The 16885-nt window shown below is 47.3% G+C and overlaps 1 protein-coding gene across 1 annotated transcript in view; it reads left to right on the forward strand.

Annotated features, from left to right (window-relative positions):
* Lyrm4 (LYR motif containing 4) overlaps positions 1–16885 on the forward strand; it is a 119167-nt gene that overhangs the window by 28940 nt on the left and 73342 nt on the right. The window contains exon 2 of the mRNA XM_004628384.2: positions 3176–3296. Within this exon, the coding sequence (XP_004628441.1) occupies positions 3176–3296 (121 nt within the window). The remainder of the gene's footprint in view (positions 1–3175; positions 3297–16885) is intronic.

Consider the following 16885-nt stretch of genomic DNA (forward strand, 5'->3'; position numbering starts at 1 on the left):
AAGGAAAGCCCAGTGGGGAATCTGTGAAGCCTCCAGAGGGGCAGCAGCGTGGGCGTGAACAACCTCGCCTGCCTGCTTCTGGAGATGCAGTCTGTTTCCTCTGTGTGGTGCCATTGACCTTTCTGTGCTCATTTTCCATATCGACCTTACTCCTCTTTTTTTTTTCTTTTTTGTTGTGTTGGAGATTTCAACTAGCCTCATGTATGTTAAAATGAATGAGCCACGGTGGAAGACCTTGAACACACAGCTGGGCACACTGTGTGTGTGGAATTTTGTTTGAGATAGGATTTGGCCACATAGATTGGGAATCCTCCTGCCTCTGCCTCCTGAGTCCCAGGATTATGGATATAACACCACCACCTCTCCTGCCTTGGGGCATGTATTCAGTGTGCTGTGTTTGATCTTTTATTGCAGTGAGCTTCTGACTCCAAAAGTATCATCGTGATATCAGGCATTGTATAGCAGCCAGCCACGTTTCATTGTCACCACCTCTGCGCATTCTTTGAACGGCTCCTGCTCAGTGGTTGTCAAGATGCTGGTGCCCGAATGTGCTCAAGGATAGATAATTTTGCTTTGTACCCAGCAACGAGGCCAGTGGCAGGACTGGTTTGGCCCTCTCACACTGACGTAAGGGCTCACTGAAATCTGTCTCTCTTCACAAAAGTGTGACCATTTCAAATAGATTCCTGTAACTGAAGAATGAGCTGTTCATGCAGTAGCCCCGAGCCAGTGAAATGTGCCTGCGTGGGGGCAGGGGTGGCTCCCTGAACGTTAAGTAGCGCAGGAGGAAGAACAAGAGGGAGAGCAGAGGACAAAGTGCAGGGAGGGAACCCGAGACCAAGTCATGGTTTCAAAAGGGTGTCCAGAATTTGACCCTGGCTCTTACGTATGTCCATGCCAAAATCTAGAACTGCATTTGTTCAGGTGGGGACTCGGAAGAACTGGGAGGCAAATAATAAACAGCAGAATCTTTTGTACTCTGGGCCTTGAGTTTATTCATTATAAAGTATTGAGAGTCTCAAGCAACTTTCTGATTTTCTTCAACTTTGTAAGAACTTGTTGTTTTTCCCCCCCATTCCATGCAGTACTCCTCCCCTTACAGTTATTCCGAGGTAGTCACCGGCTTCTACGAGTATGGTGATGACCACTGTGACACAGTTTGCTTTTCCAAAGCCATGTAGCATCCAGGTGAAAAATTAAGACAGTGGGTTTGGTGTGTGGGCTGTCACACAGGGATAGAGCACAGGCTCACTATGCGTGAAGTCCTGCATCCAGTCACTTACCCCATCCTCACAGAAGGACTTACAGGGCTCAATTTATGTTATAAAACAATTTCGTGTATGGATCAAACTATTAGAATTATTATCTAAAGTCCCGTTAGTTAGCAGGTCCCTGTGAGTAAAGTCTGGATCTAAGATATCTTATTATGCAAGTTTCCCAGGTCCCTTTATAACCAATGGGTCCCACCTAAGCAGTCCAGTGGCTGCAGGCACGCAAGCTGCCCCCTCTCCACTACTGTAGCATTTTGGACACCACATGGGGAGCATCTACACGTTCTCCAGCTGGTTCTCCTAGGATTCAAGTCAGACTCTCAGGAGTGCCTTGCATTCGTGAATTCCTAAATTCTCTTTCCCCTTTATGCCTCCAAATATTACCAGATAGAGTTTTACTCTTGCTTTTTTTTTTTTTTTTTTTGTGGAACCAGGGGTTGAACTCAGGCCTTTGCGCTTGCCAGGCAAGTGCTTATTCCACTGAGCCATCTCCCCAGCCCTACTCTTGCTTTTAAAAAAAAAAAAAAAAAAAAAAAAGACCTGGATCCACTTTTTTAAGGTAGCATTTCTTTTTGCTTTAGAAAAATTCATGCTTTAGATCAAAAATTGTAGTCTAGATTTCCCAGGCCATGTGCCTCTAACAGCACCCTGCCATTGCCCCCTGACATGCCTCTCCGCCTCTCTTTGCCTCTGTTTCTGTTCTGCTACTGGTCAGCGTTACTGTTAGTGTTGCATGGATTATTTAGCTGGTGTTTAAAGTTAAAAGCAGTGATCTGAGATCATTATAGACTAGTGAAAATGGTGTCTGACATCTCTGACTCAGGATGCTTCTCCTCAGTCTCCTGGCTTTGAATACCAAGTAGGTGGGGTGGCAGGGCTAAAGGCTATGACTGAGTGCAGGAGCTTGGCTAGGTGGGAGCCCCAGATTCTCCTGTGTGGATAATTGCCCAGACTGCTCCGTCTGCTGTGCCCACGCAGGTGTGCCCCCAAGATGTGGGACAAAGGCAAGGCTGTGACATGAAAAGAGGAGAGTAATTGCATTAGGGGGGAGCAAAGAACAGTAAGGGTAGCCTTCATTCATTGAGTCTCTAAGTACCAGGCTTCATGCCAGCGTCCACACTCACATAATAAAGCCCCATCCTCCCAGCTGCACCAAGCAGCATTACACATCTTTGACAGATGCGGAGATGTGGCCTTATGTTAAGAAGCTTGCCCCAGTTCACACTGGCAGTAGGAGCTGAGGCAAAGCTAGGAGCCCGAGCCTGTCTGATTCAAAAGCCTTCGCTTGAATGCTCTTCTGGGCTGCAAGTGCCCTTTATCCGGCTGGAGTGCATGTGTGTACACGTGCATGTATGTACACATGCACACACATACAAATGCAGGTACTTTTAAGATGAAGAAAGCACTTCGGCATAATACCATGCTTCCCTCCAAAGCCCAGAGCATTACATTGTGTGTTAAGGAAAGACAAGTGAGAGCCAAAAGATGGGACAGAGTTTGGAAGGCCAGTTACTACGTCTGGTCACTATTTCAGTCTGTGCATTTGCAGCACATCATTAAGCCTCAGAATTCTAAGCTTATCTCTGTACAGTAACATTCAGTTACCCATGTTGATGGAGGAAGGCCAGATGTGAAGAACTCTTAACGAGCCAGTAATCTAGGGAGAGTTTCATTAGCTGCTTGCAGTTTGGTTGTGACGCGTTTGGGATAGATTTATTTTCCTAAATGTTTGTTTAGTCATCCAAAAATAGCAATGGAATGGCCTGTGCCCCTAACGAAGATCAAAATGGATTATCCATGGGGAATATGCTGCAGTTAATTGTAGAGGAAAAGCTTACATTCATTGAAAAGCATCATCTTAGACATGCTGACACCTTTTTCTTTTTTTCTCTGAATTCATTTAGAACCTATGCTGTCAGAAGGATAAGAGATGCCTTCAGAGAAAATAAAAATGTAAAGGACCCGGTAGAAATTCAAACCCTGGTGAATAAAGCCAAAAGAGACCTTGAGATAATCCGTCGACAGGTAAGATGGTTCGGTGATGACCTGGTTTTCATTAGGAGCCGTCAGCTCTGACGTTTCCTTCTTGATTGCACATCATTGCTTTTGCTGTTTACAATTTATACCAGACCAGGAAACTCTTTGCTTTTTCTAATATAAATGTCAAAACATAAGTTATATTATAGAATTCAAGGGCAACATCAAGGAAAGTATCACCTTCACAGAATTTCCAGGGACTGCATCCTTCTGGGAAGCCGAACTTCATAGCTTGCTAAATGTTGCTGTTTTAACTCTGAAAAACTTCAATACGATGACTTTTCAAAATCCACATCTCTGTTAAGTGCTCTGTATGTGTATGTAGACATATGTCAGAGAATAAATATGCTTTCCTTTTCCTAGTATTTTCCATCGTAACGCAAGGAGCAGAGGGGGTGGTGAGCCTCAGTTGTGTCTTGCATGCGAGAGGTCTGCAGTGCAGATGGCACAGAGCACAGCTGCTTGGGCGTTGACGCCGTAAAGGACTCTTCCAACGTGGTTTTTGGGGGGTTTTTCCATTCTGTATAAGTGCGGGGGTCCCCTTGAACTGGGTTGGCTTTTGTCATTTATAAGGTAGGTGGAGTGTGCGTGGCAGCCTGGTCTCCTGGGTGGTAAGATCTGTCTGACTTCTCCCGGAGTAAGCAGAATGTCAAAGGCGAAAGTACTCCTCTGTCAGGTAGTTTTCTCACCTTGTAAGAAAATTGTCCCTTTCACCGTTTTTCTCTTTATTTAGCAGCAGGTAAACCATAAGCTCCATTTCTACTTTCGTGTCTTTTCTTTTATCAGCAGTCATCTGTTTGTGGAGGGGAAACCCTCACCAGTCCTCAGTTCTGCAGGGTCTCTCTCTCTCTGCCACCAGGAGGCTCCTCCTGGGCTGGTGTTCCCTTAGGCTCGTCTCTGCCTCACTCTTCTTTGTGTTAGATTCTAAAAAAAATTCAAACAAAAAGCAGTGGTAAAAACTACAGTGTGCGCTTAATGTGCAGAATGTCTGGGTCTGTGGCCAGCTGAATGGAACCGTCCCTTCCACAACAACATTTCAAACTCTGAGGTCTACAGTTTTCTGGCAGTAGGATAACTGCATTCAAACAGGTCCAGAAAATGACTGTTGATGAAGGACAATGGGGAAGTTCAGAGGAGGAGTGCTCTGCGCGCTGCATGTGCTTTAAGGTGGCAGATAAATGAGTTGCCCTTTGGAAAACTGTGGAACTTCCCAGTCACCAGCAGTTGGGATATCATGAGCTCTTCAGAAGTTAGAAATCAAGAAACCTGAATCCATATTATACATAAACTCAGATTCAATTCTGTGGATTTTTCTCAGTGTGGACATTGGCAAGCGTTTTCAAAACAGGCTTTTATCTTTCATATAGAAGCATTCAGAATATCAACTGCTTAAAAGATAATCTGTGCCCTAGTTGTCTGCATCACTTTTTGGTCTGAAATACTCAAAGTGAATATTTCTGAAATACTCTTTGAAAGGCTGGCCACCCTGGGGGCTAGCTCAGTGGGAGAGCGCTTACCTGGGTGCCACTCCCCACTCCACACACACACACAGAAGACCCCAGCAGTGACCGCTGCCCTGCAAACCGAGGTGAGCGTCCCTGGAGCCGGCGGACAGTGAGCAGGGCGAGGGTGCCCTCCCCAGGACAGCTGGACAACTGCACCTTCCTGGTGTGGCTGCTGACTGCCTCCTTCACTGGCCAGGACTTTGCCGGAACTGGTGGAATGTGTTGCTTGTCATCCCTTCCGGAGAGCCCAGTGAATGCACGGTCTCCTTCTGGTGGAAAGCTGCTTCGCCACTTGTACTTCAGCAGCTTCCCTTTCACATCAGGCCTTCCTGAATCCAAGCACAGCATGTGCACAGGATAGGACATGTGGCGGACTCCCCAGCCACCTCGCTAAAGCCTGATTAGGTTAGCCTTGGAGCAGAGGCCTAGCAGGAGTAGCGACTGTGATCCTTCACGCTGTCTGCTGCACTGGCCGCCCTCTCACCTGCCTTCTTGAGCCTTGTTGTGTTCACACAGAGCCTGGGCAGTCTTTAGCAGAAGGATGCACCTGATCAAGTTGTTGTCTGCTTAGCTCCCTCCAGAGTGTTGTCACCAGACAATGAAATCTGAAGGCTTTCTCAGGTCCTCGCAGGTGCACTGTGGCTCTTCCCTCCCTCTCAGACTGGCTCCGTTGCCACCGCCTACCCCGCCTGCTGCACCTACCAGCTCACTCACCGTTCACCCTTTGTGACCTCTGCCTGCAGGAGGCTCTGCACGCACTCTCTGTGACCCTTTCACCTTCCCACCTAGGAGTGCCCAGAGTTCACCTTCACAGAGGGCTGCCTGACCTACTAGCTGGTGAAACGGCCACCTCCCCAACCCAGCACCAGCGCTCATCAGTGTCTACTGGAATATCACTCTTTGCCTTATTTTCTGCCACCACCCCCACCCAAGGCCATATAGCTATTCAGACAGCAATCTGACCTGTGATGGTCACCACTACTTGGTGGGCAAAAGCAGGCTTCTGGGATCAGCCTGCCCAAATTCCAGGACTGACTCGGCCTTCCGGCTTTCTGACCTTGATCATGACATTGAACCTCAGGCTGGGGAAGATGCAAATGAGGATCTCAGGCTTGTAGTAAGAAATACATGAGAAGTCCCTGAGGTGCTGGCACACAGTAAGCGCCCCCAGGTGCTTTCTGCTGTTACTCCCCACAGTGCCTAGAACAGTGGCATAGAGCTGGACGCTCAGTGCCTGTTGACCGATTGAAAACTTTGTGCCGAGATTGTTCACCTCATTGAAGGGTTCTGTGCTGCCCAACTCTGGATGCCTTCTTGGCCACCCAGAACTTTTGTAGTGAAAGAATGAACCATGAAAGGGATTTTGGTCCCTCTCAGGAGCTGTGGTGTCCTTTCTATCAGGCAGCTCTTACCCTGGAGCATGTAGATCCAAGCCCCTCTCCCGGGACACACATCTGTCACAGCTGCATGCTCCCATGGATGGAAGCCCACAGCCACCGTCCAGCTGCTGGATGTGCCCATCTCCACCCTCAGCCCAGTAACCTGCATCCCAACTTTGTGCTCTCTCCAGAGCGCAGCTTCTTCAGTCCCTCCAGGTGTCTCTGGTACTACAAGGCCACCACGAGCCTGATAAGATTTTTAAAAAGTTTCAAAACAAAATGTTCCCACTTGATTAGATAGAAAAACTGTACAGGAAAATGGATGCCTCAACAAAGCCCAGAGAGCACACTCAGAAATGCAAGGACACGAGTTCGCAGAGACCGGAGGGTAGTGGTGCTCTTAGGTCAGCCTGCCATGCTGTCCCCGGGTGTTAAAGGACCTCACCCACCTGCCTCAGCCTCTCCACAGAATTCCTTCACTCTTCCTCTGGGGCCCTAACGTGCTGGATTCTCAGTCTGCGCTGACTGCCCTGAAGGCTTTGAGATAGCACCAGGACTTGTGCCTTCTCAGATCATCTAAAGATTGTCTCATTTCTAGGAGTGGCAGGGTTTTTCCTTCACGGTGAGCAGGTCCATGCCTTGTGTTCCTTGTCCAGGATCCTTGACTTCTTATGCCAACTCTGTCCCTGAAGTACAGTCTGGTCTGTCAATCTCAAATCTCCACCTACTATGCCTCCACCTTAGCATATCACGGCACTAGTGGAGACATTCTTCTACCATTATGTCCATAAAGACAGTTTTGCAAAGAGAGGCTGACTGTTCAGCTCCAGGGAGATCCTCTGTGCTGCGAGCAGGTCCTGGACTGACCTCCACTGAGCCTTTTCAGTGTCTGCTCTGCAGGTGGCATCAGGAAGATTGTAGAAGACTATGGGGCAGATGGAGCCAGACACCATGGACAGAGTGGGACTGTGTGTGGCACTGGGCAGATAGTTGTCTAAGAGTCTAGAGAGTGTTTCTGCCTCAGACCAGAAACAGGCTTTTGGGGTCTTTCACATCAGAAAGATGAGCAAGAAAGTGAGATTTGGTTTTGGTTTTGGTTTTTTTTTTTTTTTTCTTTCTCCCCCTACCATCCCCAAAAGGAATTCTTTCTTATTTTTATCTATAAGGTATTACTTTGATTCACTATCAGTTAATCACCCTGGTTTAGTGTAGCATGGCCGATTGCTGAGGCCCTTTGATTTGTTCCCACAGTGCCAGGGATGGAATCAGGGCCTTGGCCTGCTGGACAAGTGCTCAGCCCCGTGGCTGCATCCCCAGCCTGCAGCTTGGGTTCTCAGCCAGCCACCGGGTCCCTTGTGTTGCATCGCTGTTCTTGCACCTTGCTCCTGCAAATGTCTTCTAAACCCCTGCAGCCTCAGCAGCCCGTAGGAGCCTTCCCTTTCTGTGTAGTTCATAGAGCTTTTGTGTTTGTCCAAGAAAAGTACTTGTGAAGCATTCAGAAAAACAGCTACAGTCTTCCTCCTGTCTGGCTTCATCACTCTTCTGTGGGAAGGCAGACAGTGGAGGAGCCTCGGGATTGCGAATGCAGCAGGCTAGGCCTCCGCCTGAGACGGCCATTCTCACGAGTGCCTCAAATGCATGAGTTAGGGACACTTCAGAAGGAGTCAGATAAACCCTAATTGCACGGCGACTCTTGTTTTGAAATTGGGTGAAAACTTATATATCTGTGCAGAGCCTGGGCACCTCGGCGGCTGCGTGATCTATAGGGGTCGCTACAGTGGAATGGTCATTCTCTCTAGGTCCTTGCGTTGCAGCAAACTCGGGTAAAAGTCATTTGGGAAACGTGAAGGGTGTCTCTCGTAGACCTTCTTCATAGTGTGGGGAACCAAGAGAATTCACGAGCTCTAGGAGAGGAGCTGCCATTTTGTATTAAGACGCTCCCAGCTGCTGCGTTAAGTAAGCTAGTGGATGTAGCCCTGATTTGCATTCAGATAATCTTTGATTACCCTACCATGGACAGGAAGCTACTAAGATACACAGTAAGACTACATTATACACTGAGGCTACATCCAGGAACGCAAAGATTTGCTTTCACACAAATAGTTAGAGAAAGATAATATATTATTGTACAGGAAAAAAATGCAGTGAGTATAGCCCAATCTTGATAACATCAGGGTTCAGGAGTACCGATCTCGCCATGAGCTTTTCAGCAGTCACTGTTTCCCCTCTCAGTGACTCAGATTTACAAACCTGTAGTTCTGAGCCATAAGAGCAGTGAGACCACACAGTAGCTGGGCATGGTGGTGCGTACCTGCACTCCCAGCACTGGGGAGGCTGATCTGAGTCCCACTTGGGCTACGCAGGGAGACCCTGTCTCAAGGCAAAATACTATTTTTTAAGAAAAAGTCTAGGGAATGTAGTTTAGTGATCGAGTGCCCATGGGTTCCACCCCACAAAAAAGGACAGTATTGCAGGTATTCAGATGAGATCGGGTGCGTTCTGGTTGGTATGGCCGTAGACTATTGCAGGAATTCAAGGTAAGAGGGAAAGCCAGGTGCACGGCACATACCTACAACTCAGCACCAGGGGCTGAGACAGGAGGACTGGTCGTGCAGTGCCAGGCTGAGCCCCACACTGAGTTCAAGGCCATTCTGGACGACAGAGCAAGACCCTTTTAAAATAAATAGGAAAGGCTGATACTGTTCCATGCAGCATGGCCTCTTCTTAATATAACCATACACAGGTGTGATGTAAAACATTTTTCATGATTTATAACCTACACTTTATTTTTGTAGCTTTCAAAGAGCAAAATAATTTGCCCAGCTTACTGATGTTTTGCATGGATAGTGAGAGTCTCAGAATCAGCATTTTTACTTGCATCTGTTATTTTGTGGTCCGTGTGTAAGCAACCATTCAACACAAATGTCCGCCAGGAGCTCTGTGCATGCTGCTGGGAGATGAGAGGCTAGTATTGCCTTCTCTCCCGCAGTCCACACGGCCTGTTTCAAGATTGTCCTGTAGAAGAAAGAAAGTAGTACTACCAGTGTCTATCCACATGCGTTCATTTAAATTAAGTGTTGTTAGTTTAGGGCAGTGGTGACGAACCTTTTAGAGCTTTCAATGACAGCAGACAGTCTGCTGCAGCACCTGTGTCACACATTTATTGCCAGTGGTATAGGAGGATTTCTAAAGTGTACTTGGCTGTCATTTTGATAGAGTAAAAGGAAGTCAGTCTCTGCATTAAAGCCATTTAAAACACATGAAAAGAATTATACACTAATCACAGAAGCAACCTAAATGGCATTCAAGACATAAGTGGATAAACAAAATATGATCTGTATTTGCAGTGAAATATCACTCAGTCTTTAAAAGGAAGGAAATCCTGTTCTGTGGTAAACTAGGACAGACCCTGAGGGCATTATGCTCAATGAGTTAAGCAAGACAAAGGAACAAATACCATGTGATTCCACTTATGTGAGATATCTGAAGTAGTCAGATTCATAGAGTCAGAAAATAAAACAATGGCTACCAGGGGCTAGAGAGAAAGGCAGGTTGTTCGCTAGATGTAGAATTTCAGCTAAGGGCTATTGAAACATTCCAAAGGTGTTCCATCAAAATGTGAATGCACTTAACACTATGGAGTTACATACTTAAGGTGGCAAATTCTAGGGGCTTATCAACAATGTAAAAAAAAGAGTCCCTAATGGTTGTTGATTCTTTTTAACTGAGAAGAATAAATTAAATGTGAGTTTTTATGAAGTGTAGGAACTTCAAATCATTTGAAGCTTAAACTAGTGAATTTATATCTATGGGCCTCTCTCTTCATATCAATCAAATAAAAGGGTTATGCTCTTTCTTTCTTTCTTTTTTTCAGAACTGGGGATTGAACTCATGTCCTTGCACCTACTGAGCTGTCTCCCCAGCCTCTATACTCTGATTTCTAAAGCTACTTCCTTTGCTAAAACCCCATGGCTCAATGTTTTCATGAATATCTGTCCCCCTCTGTTTGCAGAAACTACCAAGACATATTTGAGCAACTCTAGGTGTTTTCCTTGCCCATATTTCACCAATTTGTTTTTAAACCAGGGATCAAACTCAGGACCTTGCATTTGCCTGGCAGGCACTTATGCCACTGTGCTATCTCCTCAGCCCTTCACCAGAATTTTAACTCTCCAGAGCTAGGCTGTGGATGAGCCCAGTTGCATGCAAGCATTTATACCACCATCAGTCTGTAACACCTCCCTTAGTCTGATGCTTCTGCTGCAAGGAACTTGAGTTACTTCATTCATTTTATTGGCACCTCTGTAGTTAACCTTCTCCTTTCCTGGTAGATGTTATCAGTACTAGAGCAGTTCTTGATAAAACCATTTTCTTCCCATAAAATGAAATTGTAGTTGAAGAACAATAATCTGATAACTTGTAGGGAAGAGAATGATTCAGATGCTTCCCCAATCCCAACTAACTGCCAGTACAGCACTAGTTTCTTCATGGTTGGACCTCTGTGTTCCCTGGCTGGATCCTCAGCTGCCTTAGACAGTCTCACTGGATCAGTCAAAGGCAGTTATATTTTGCATTCCCACCCCCACAGTTTCTTTCCCTAGGTATTTTATTGAGTGCCTATAATATGCCATGTAATTACGCATTGGTTTGGCAAGCTCTTTGGAGACAGAGCTAGGAGGGATTATAAGGTTATCAGAAAATTTCAGAAGTTCTTTTTCATTGTTCAATTCTAGATCACCTTTGTTTCTCATTAGTAGAACAGAAATGCAGTTTAAAAGTACGTCGCAACGGCACTTTGCTCTGTGTGTGTTAAGCTCCACTAAGGTCAGATCAAAGGAGCAATCCCCATATTCATAGAAAGCAGTCAGAAGTAGGGAGATGTAAGTACTTTATCTTGGACTCCAGCAAAACTCCTTAGGAAAGCAACCTGAATTCATACAGTGGTCACATTGGTCCTGCAAGGGAACCCTGAATCTTCTACATCTATGAAGTGTTTCAGTATGAACGACAGGTTCGCCACCAACCCCATCAGGGGTTGATAAACAGGGGATGTAACCCATGGATTTCCAGTGTGGGAGGCAAACAGGACATTGAGGGTGATAAAAGGCAGACAGTGGCGGACGCTGTTTGCATTTCCTGAGCCTTCACTTAGCACTTTAGCTATAAGGTAACAGCTTACCCTCTGGAGGCCCATAAATAGTTTGATTTCTAGAGGCCAGGCTCCTTTATCCCTTCTCACAAAACCTCTCTGGCTTCCAAAGAAGGAAAAAAACACACTGTGAAAATGTGAAAGTTCAGCCAGCTTATTTAAGCGTTTGCTCAGAATCTGCTGCAGATCTGAGGGCTGCAGCTCCATTGCACTCTCCTGACACGCGCTGACTGAAGTGCCCTTCAGCGGACACCTTTTGGACTGCATTGCATGTCCTTTCAGGTAATCAGAGCTGACTGCACCCGTGCTTATGCAGAGGATCCTCTCCCAAGAGGACAAAGGAAGGGTCCACCTCTTCTAGGAAGGGCAACAGGAGGCACTCCCCTTGCTCGCATTAATTTGTGTTTTGGTAGCACATCCCCCGAGGTGACAGGGAAGTAATGACCTCCATGTCGAGTGCCTCCAAGGAGGGATGCCTATTTCCTCAGCGCTGGAGATGAGCAGCTGAATTTCTCATCAGATGGAATGGATTTTTGTTGGAGTACATGAGAAGGATCATTTGCTTGATTTGCTTGATGCTATATGAGGGATTTCTCCAAATTATGTATCTCTCAGTCTAGAAAACCATTTTTGTGTCCCTCACCCAGATGTAACAAGTGTGGTAAGACAAAAAAGGAGGTTCTTCGCAAGATACTCCTCAGTTTTAGCCCTTATTCAGTAGAAGTCTGTCCTTGGTTATGATATTTAATCTCTGAAAACATTGCCAGCATTCAGCTTTTCTGCTAAAAGGGAAGGAATACCGTTCTCTCTCCTTTTTTTTTTTTTTTCAGCACTAAACTCAACCACTGAGCCCCCAACACTACCAGTCTTAAGTTAATGTTAATTTTGTATTTGCTATGTTTTTGAAATATTAGTGCCAAGTCACGCCTCAGAAATTTTACATCCTCAGGTGGGGGAGATAGCTCAGTAGCCTAAGTACCTGCCTGGCAAGTGCAAGGACCCGGGTTCAATCCCCAGTACCACATGGTGTGCTGGCCCCAAGCCATGTAGACCACCAAAACTGGGAATGGTGGCACACACTTGTAATCCCAGCGCTGGGGAGGCTGAGGCAGAAGGATCACTGTAAGTCCAAGCTGCATAGTGAGACACTGTACCAAATGAATTAATAAGAGATTTCTTAAAACAAAAAATTTTAAAGAAATTTGACATCTTCCCCAGTCTAGGCATTAAGGCTATTGATTTCATGAACTGGTCAGTTATGAATAATGAGTTGTAAAAATTTTCCTTAAGATTGTACCATAGTGGGGCTGGGGAGATGGCTCAGTGGAAGAAGCACTTCCCTGGCAAGCACAAGGGCCTGAGTTCAATCCCCATTTCCGCCAAAAAAAAAAAGTTCACTTTCTCGAAGACTGTACCATAGTGATCTCAGTTAGTGTTACCAGTGCTACTCATGCTGTGTAAGATTAAATCGGTGTTCTAAGTATCTTCCTCTTCGAGCATTTCCGCTTCATGCAGCTAAGAGTGCTAGACTCACCCATCCCACCTCCAGGCAATAAAAATAGCCACCAAAGATCACAAGGGCTCCCCGTCACATCCTGCCACAGAGTAAACCCTGGAAGGCCGTCACCCTCTGGGCCTCCTCAGTGAAAAATAAAGGATCAGGCACGTGACTTCTAAGGTTCCTTACAGTGCGAGGAGTATTTCACCAGTCAGCTGGTGAACAGCTTCAGGTGAGCTGCCTTGCTGAGGTTCAGTGGGTTTCTTCCCACGAGTTGCTCCCTTCCACTGATGAGTGGGTACATTCCTGAGTTACCGCACGCGTGCACGTGTACTGTAGAGCTCAGTGCATAGTGGCTGTCTGACTGGTGACTTGGGAGCCAGGACAACTGTGTCCTGCCCCACTCGCCCTGGCTCTCACAGCCAACTTCTGCCTGTGGGTGTAGAGAGGGCTGCTCCTGAGACCCAAAGGTTCCCTCACACCTGGCATTTTCTGACTCTGAGAATAAATGACAGTGCTCCTTAAGCTCCAGAAGCACCCTGTGATGCTGGGTTTGGAGGTAGGGTGGGCCTTATCCCTGGTCTTCGGTGCTGGCAGACACTGCAGAGTCGCTGGCTTACATAAGACCAGGTTATGTAATGTGCTGCTTCTTCACAGCCTCGGCTGTCCGCACCAGGGCCTAGTTGAGAAGAGCCTTTGGCTACACCTTGTGAAAGCTTTTAACACCCAGAGCTGGCAGGCCTGTTACACAGATGGTGGTCACTGGGAGGAAGGGGGCAGTGAGCTTGAAGCAGAAGCTGCACTCTCCCAGGGGCAAGGGGTGTGGATCCTGTTTGCTAATGAGCTTCCAGTGGGGAAGATGGGGTGGGGGGGGCCTATTCAGAGGCAAAGTAGGAATTTAGTTTCTAAATAATTCTTCAGTATCATTTAAAGTTTGTAGCTATCTATGTAGCTGTCCATGGTTTTCATAATATTATTTTTCTTACTGGAAGTAATGTTTGGAACTTAGCCCAGTTGTTTTTTCCAGTACTTTTTCTCTGGGGGCAGTGCAGGGCATGATTCAGAAAATGGCTCATTCCGTTCTTTACCACACGCACCCAGTCCTATGACATCAGCTCCAGCCCAGCCATGAGTCTCCAGTGACTGCAGGATGCCTGTGGGCTGGGTCTTTGTACTCATCTGACAAAGCAGCGGAAGTGTACCCCTTTCTGCAGTCAGCAGCTCCCCTGGCAAAGCCCTCCAGTGTCCATCCTCCTTTCTTGCCCGATAAACTCCCTTCATCCTCTGGGCCACCAGAGTGCTCCATATGACTTCACCTGATAGTAATTAGCATGTTGTTCTCAATGGCATTTTACTAAGTGATCCCTGCCCCTAGTCTGGTAGCTTCTGGAAGGACAAGATTGTCTTCTTACTTACTGTCCTAGGTGTGGCAGTACTTCAGTACTGCTTAATACATGCAGGGTGGCTGGATGGGTAGGCCCAGAAGCAAATGTTCCTGAAAGTCCTGGTGGGTGCCCATCCAGGCTCTGACTCACTGCGGCCAGAGAATGCATCCTGTCTATTGATCATCTAATTGTACCTGCCCTGTGTGCTGCATGGTGTTTGTGTGGTCCAAAGTGAGATAAGATGCACCTGTACCATCTAAGCAACACTCCATTCAAAATCCCCCTTTGCCTGAGGATGTGGGCCTCCCCTAGAGCTCCAGAAAGGAAGCCAGGCCCATCCTCTAGAGGATAAAGTATTGCTCCACACACTGAATCAGCTGAGAAGCAGAGGTGAGATACTGTGAACTAACCGCGTGTGGAAGGATCCTGCCAGGCCTGGATATTTCGTCTTGGACACCACAGGAAGGCACAGAAGGGAAAGGCAGGAGTGGTTTCCAGGGCTGGTTGTCCACTCCTGGCTGTAGAGACAGGCAGATGACTTTCTGTGGGATTCCCTTTCCGGTCTGTAAAATGGACATGATTGTCCATCCTTGGTGTGTTTGTGGTACACACGACACAATGCTTGGCCCAAGGTACAAGTTCCATAAGTGAGAGACGTTCACAGTGTCGTCGGTGCCTCGGGTTGGTGTTTCAGTACCTTCAGGAACCCGAGTACTGAAATCCATCCCACTGGTGATGCTCCCGTCCTGCTATACAACCTCTAAGCTACAGGCACAGAGCAGCTGCCTGCGTGTTTCAGGCCGTTCTGCCGTGTGGCTGAGTCCACCCTGGAGGCCCTGCTAATCTACAGGCTCCTGGCACGGGGCTGGTGCTGTGCTATAGGGCAGCAACCCCCGCCCCATGCTTTGCAGCACTTTAGTTGGAGCTTTGAAGACTAAATTCCAAGTGGCAGTTTCACTCTGAAATATTTATTACATGCTGATAGTGTTTTCACAGAATAGAATCAAGAGGGCCGAGCAGAAAATCAGACTATGCAGTCTTGATTATTTCCAGCATCACTGTCATATGGCAGACCCTAGGCAGGAAGGGAAAGGCGGGATATGGGAAAACAGTCCTAGCAGGCAGGGCCCGTCGACATTTGGAAGTGAAACCTGGGGCAGGTAGGAGAGCAGCCATGAGTGGTCCGAGCTCGCAGCTCCTGCACACAGAGGCTGGGTAGGTGCGAAGGCCTGACTGCACAGGCATCCCTGTGATGCCTGCTCAGCCCTCAGTTTCCGCAAGACTGGTGTCAGGACACCTTCCACCCTGGGCTAGCGGACCTGGAGGTGCTGGAGTGCCTTCTGTGAGCTGTGTGGCATTTGCACGGAACCTCCACACATCCTCCTGTGCACTGCACATCGTCTCTAGACAACTTAGGGAACCTAATGCAGCAGAAGTGCTATGTTAGTAGTCGTTCTGTATTGGTAGAGAGTGAGGACAAGGGAGAAAGCCCTTCATATGCAGTGCAAATAGTTTTGTTTGCATTTTCGGTTTTTGAGACAGGGTCTGCTCTACCTAGACTGGCTTCCCACTCCTGGACTGAAGTGATCCTCCTGCCCCACCTCCCAAGTCCTGGGGACTGCAGTTGTGCCCAGCCATGTGTGCTGCCATTTCAGTGCTGTTGCTCCCGCAGATGCAGACCCCGTGGCTGCTGAGGGCAGACTGCACGGGGACAGTGCAAGGAACCCAAAGATGCACATTTGAGGAACCTGAGGGGTTTTTTGTTTGTGGTGCTGGAGATCAATCCCACAGCCTCGTGTGCTAGGCAAGCTTCCTACTGCTGAGCTACATCCCTACTTTTTTAAAACTACTTGAGACATACACATTAACCAGAATGTGCAGCTTCTAAGGACACAGATCCCAATGTCCTTATATGTGGTAATGCTTAGAAAATATTGTCACATGAGCTGCATTTTGTAATTTCAAAGGACTGGATTAAGCATACTTGAAATTCTTAGAAGTAGTGTCCTATCATTCATTGCACATTTGGGAGAAAGTGTTACGCGAGAAACACTTAGCTATACCATGGAGCACTACTGAGACCCACAAGTGACAGTAACAGTCCTGTCTGGTGGCAGTTGGCAGCCAGCACCTGCAGTGATACTTAGGATCCTGATTTCCCCCGAGCCCTGCATGCTGAAGGCTTCGGCCCCAGCTTGGCCCTATTGGGAGATGGTGGAACCTCATGGGAGGAAGTGAGGGCATGCCTTTAAGAGGTAGAGCCTCGTGGGAGGAATTGGAGGACTGTGGCCCCTTCCATGTCTTCCTGGCTCCCATGAAGTGAGCAGTTTCATTCTGCCACTCTTGTCGCAAGGAGCTTCCCCCTCCCAGGCCCAGAAGCAGCAGACCAACCAGAGACTGAAATATCCAAACTTACGAATCAAAGTCACCCTTCACTCTGTGTAAGCAGATTACCTCAAGTATTTGTCATAATAATTGAAAACTGACTAAGACATGATTTGTTCATATTTTCATGGGAGACCTGATGAGAAAGTAGGAAGTTGGGATACACTAAGCCACTCTGGACTGGCTTGGTGGGGCAACTAATTCTCACCCAGAAAGCTGAGTGAAAAAACACCGCCGAGTCAGACACCTAGGTCCACCAGTGCCTGCCTCCTCCTC

The sequence above is a fragment of the Octodon degus genome, unplaced genomic scaffold, assembly GCF_000260255.1.
Source record: "Octodon degus isolate 3935 unplaced genomic scaffold, OctDeg1.0 scaffold00023, whole genome shotgun sequence".
NCBI lineage: Eukaryota > Metazoa > Chordata > Mammalia > Rodentia > Octodontidae > Octodon > Octodon degus.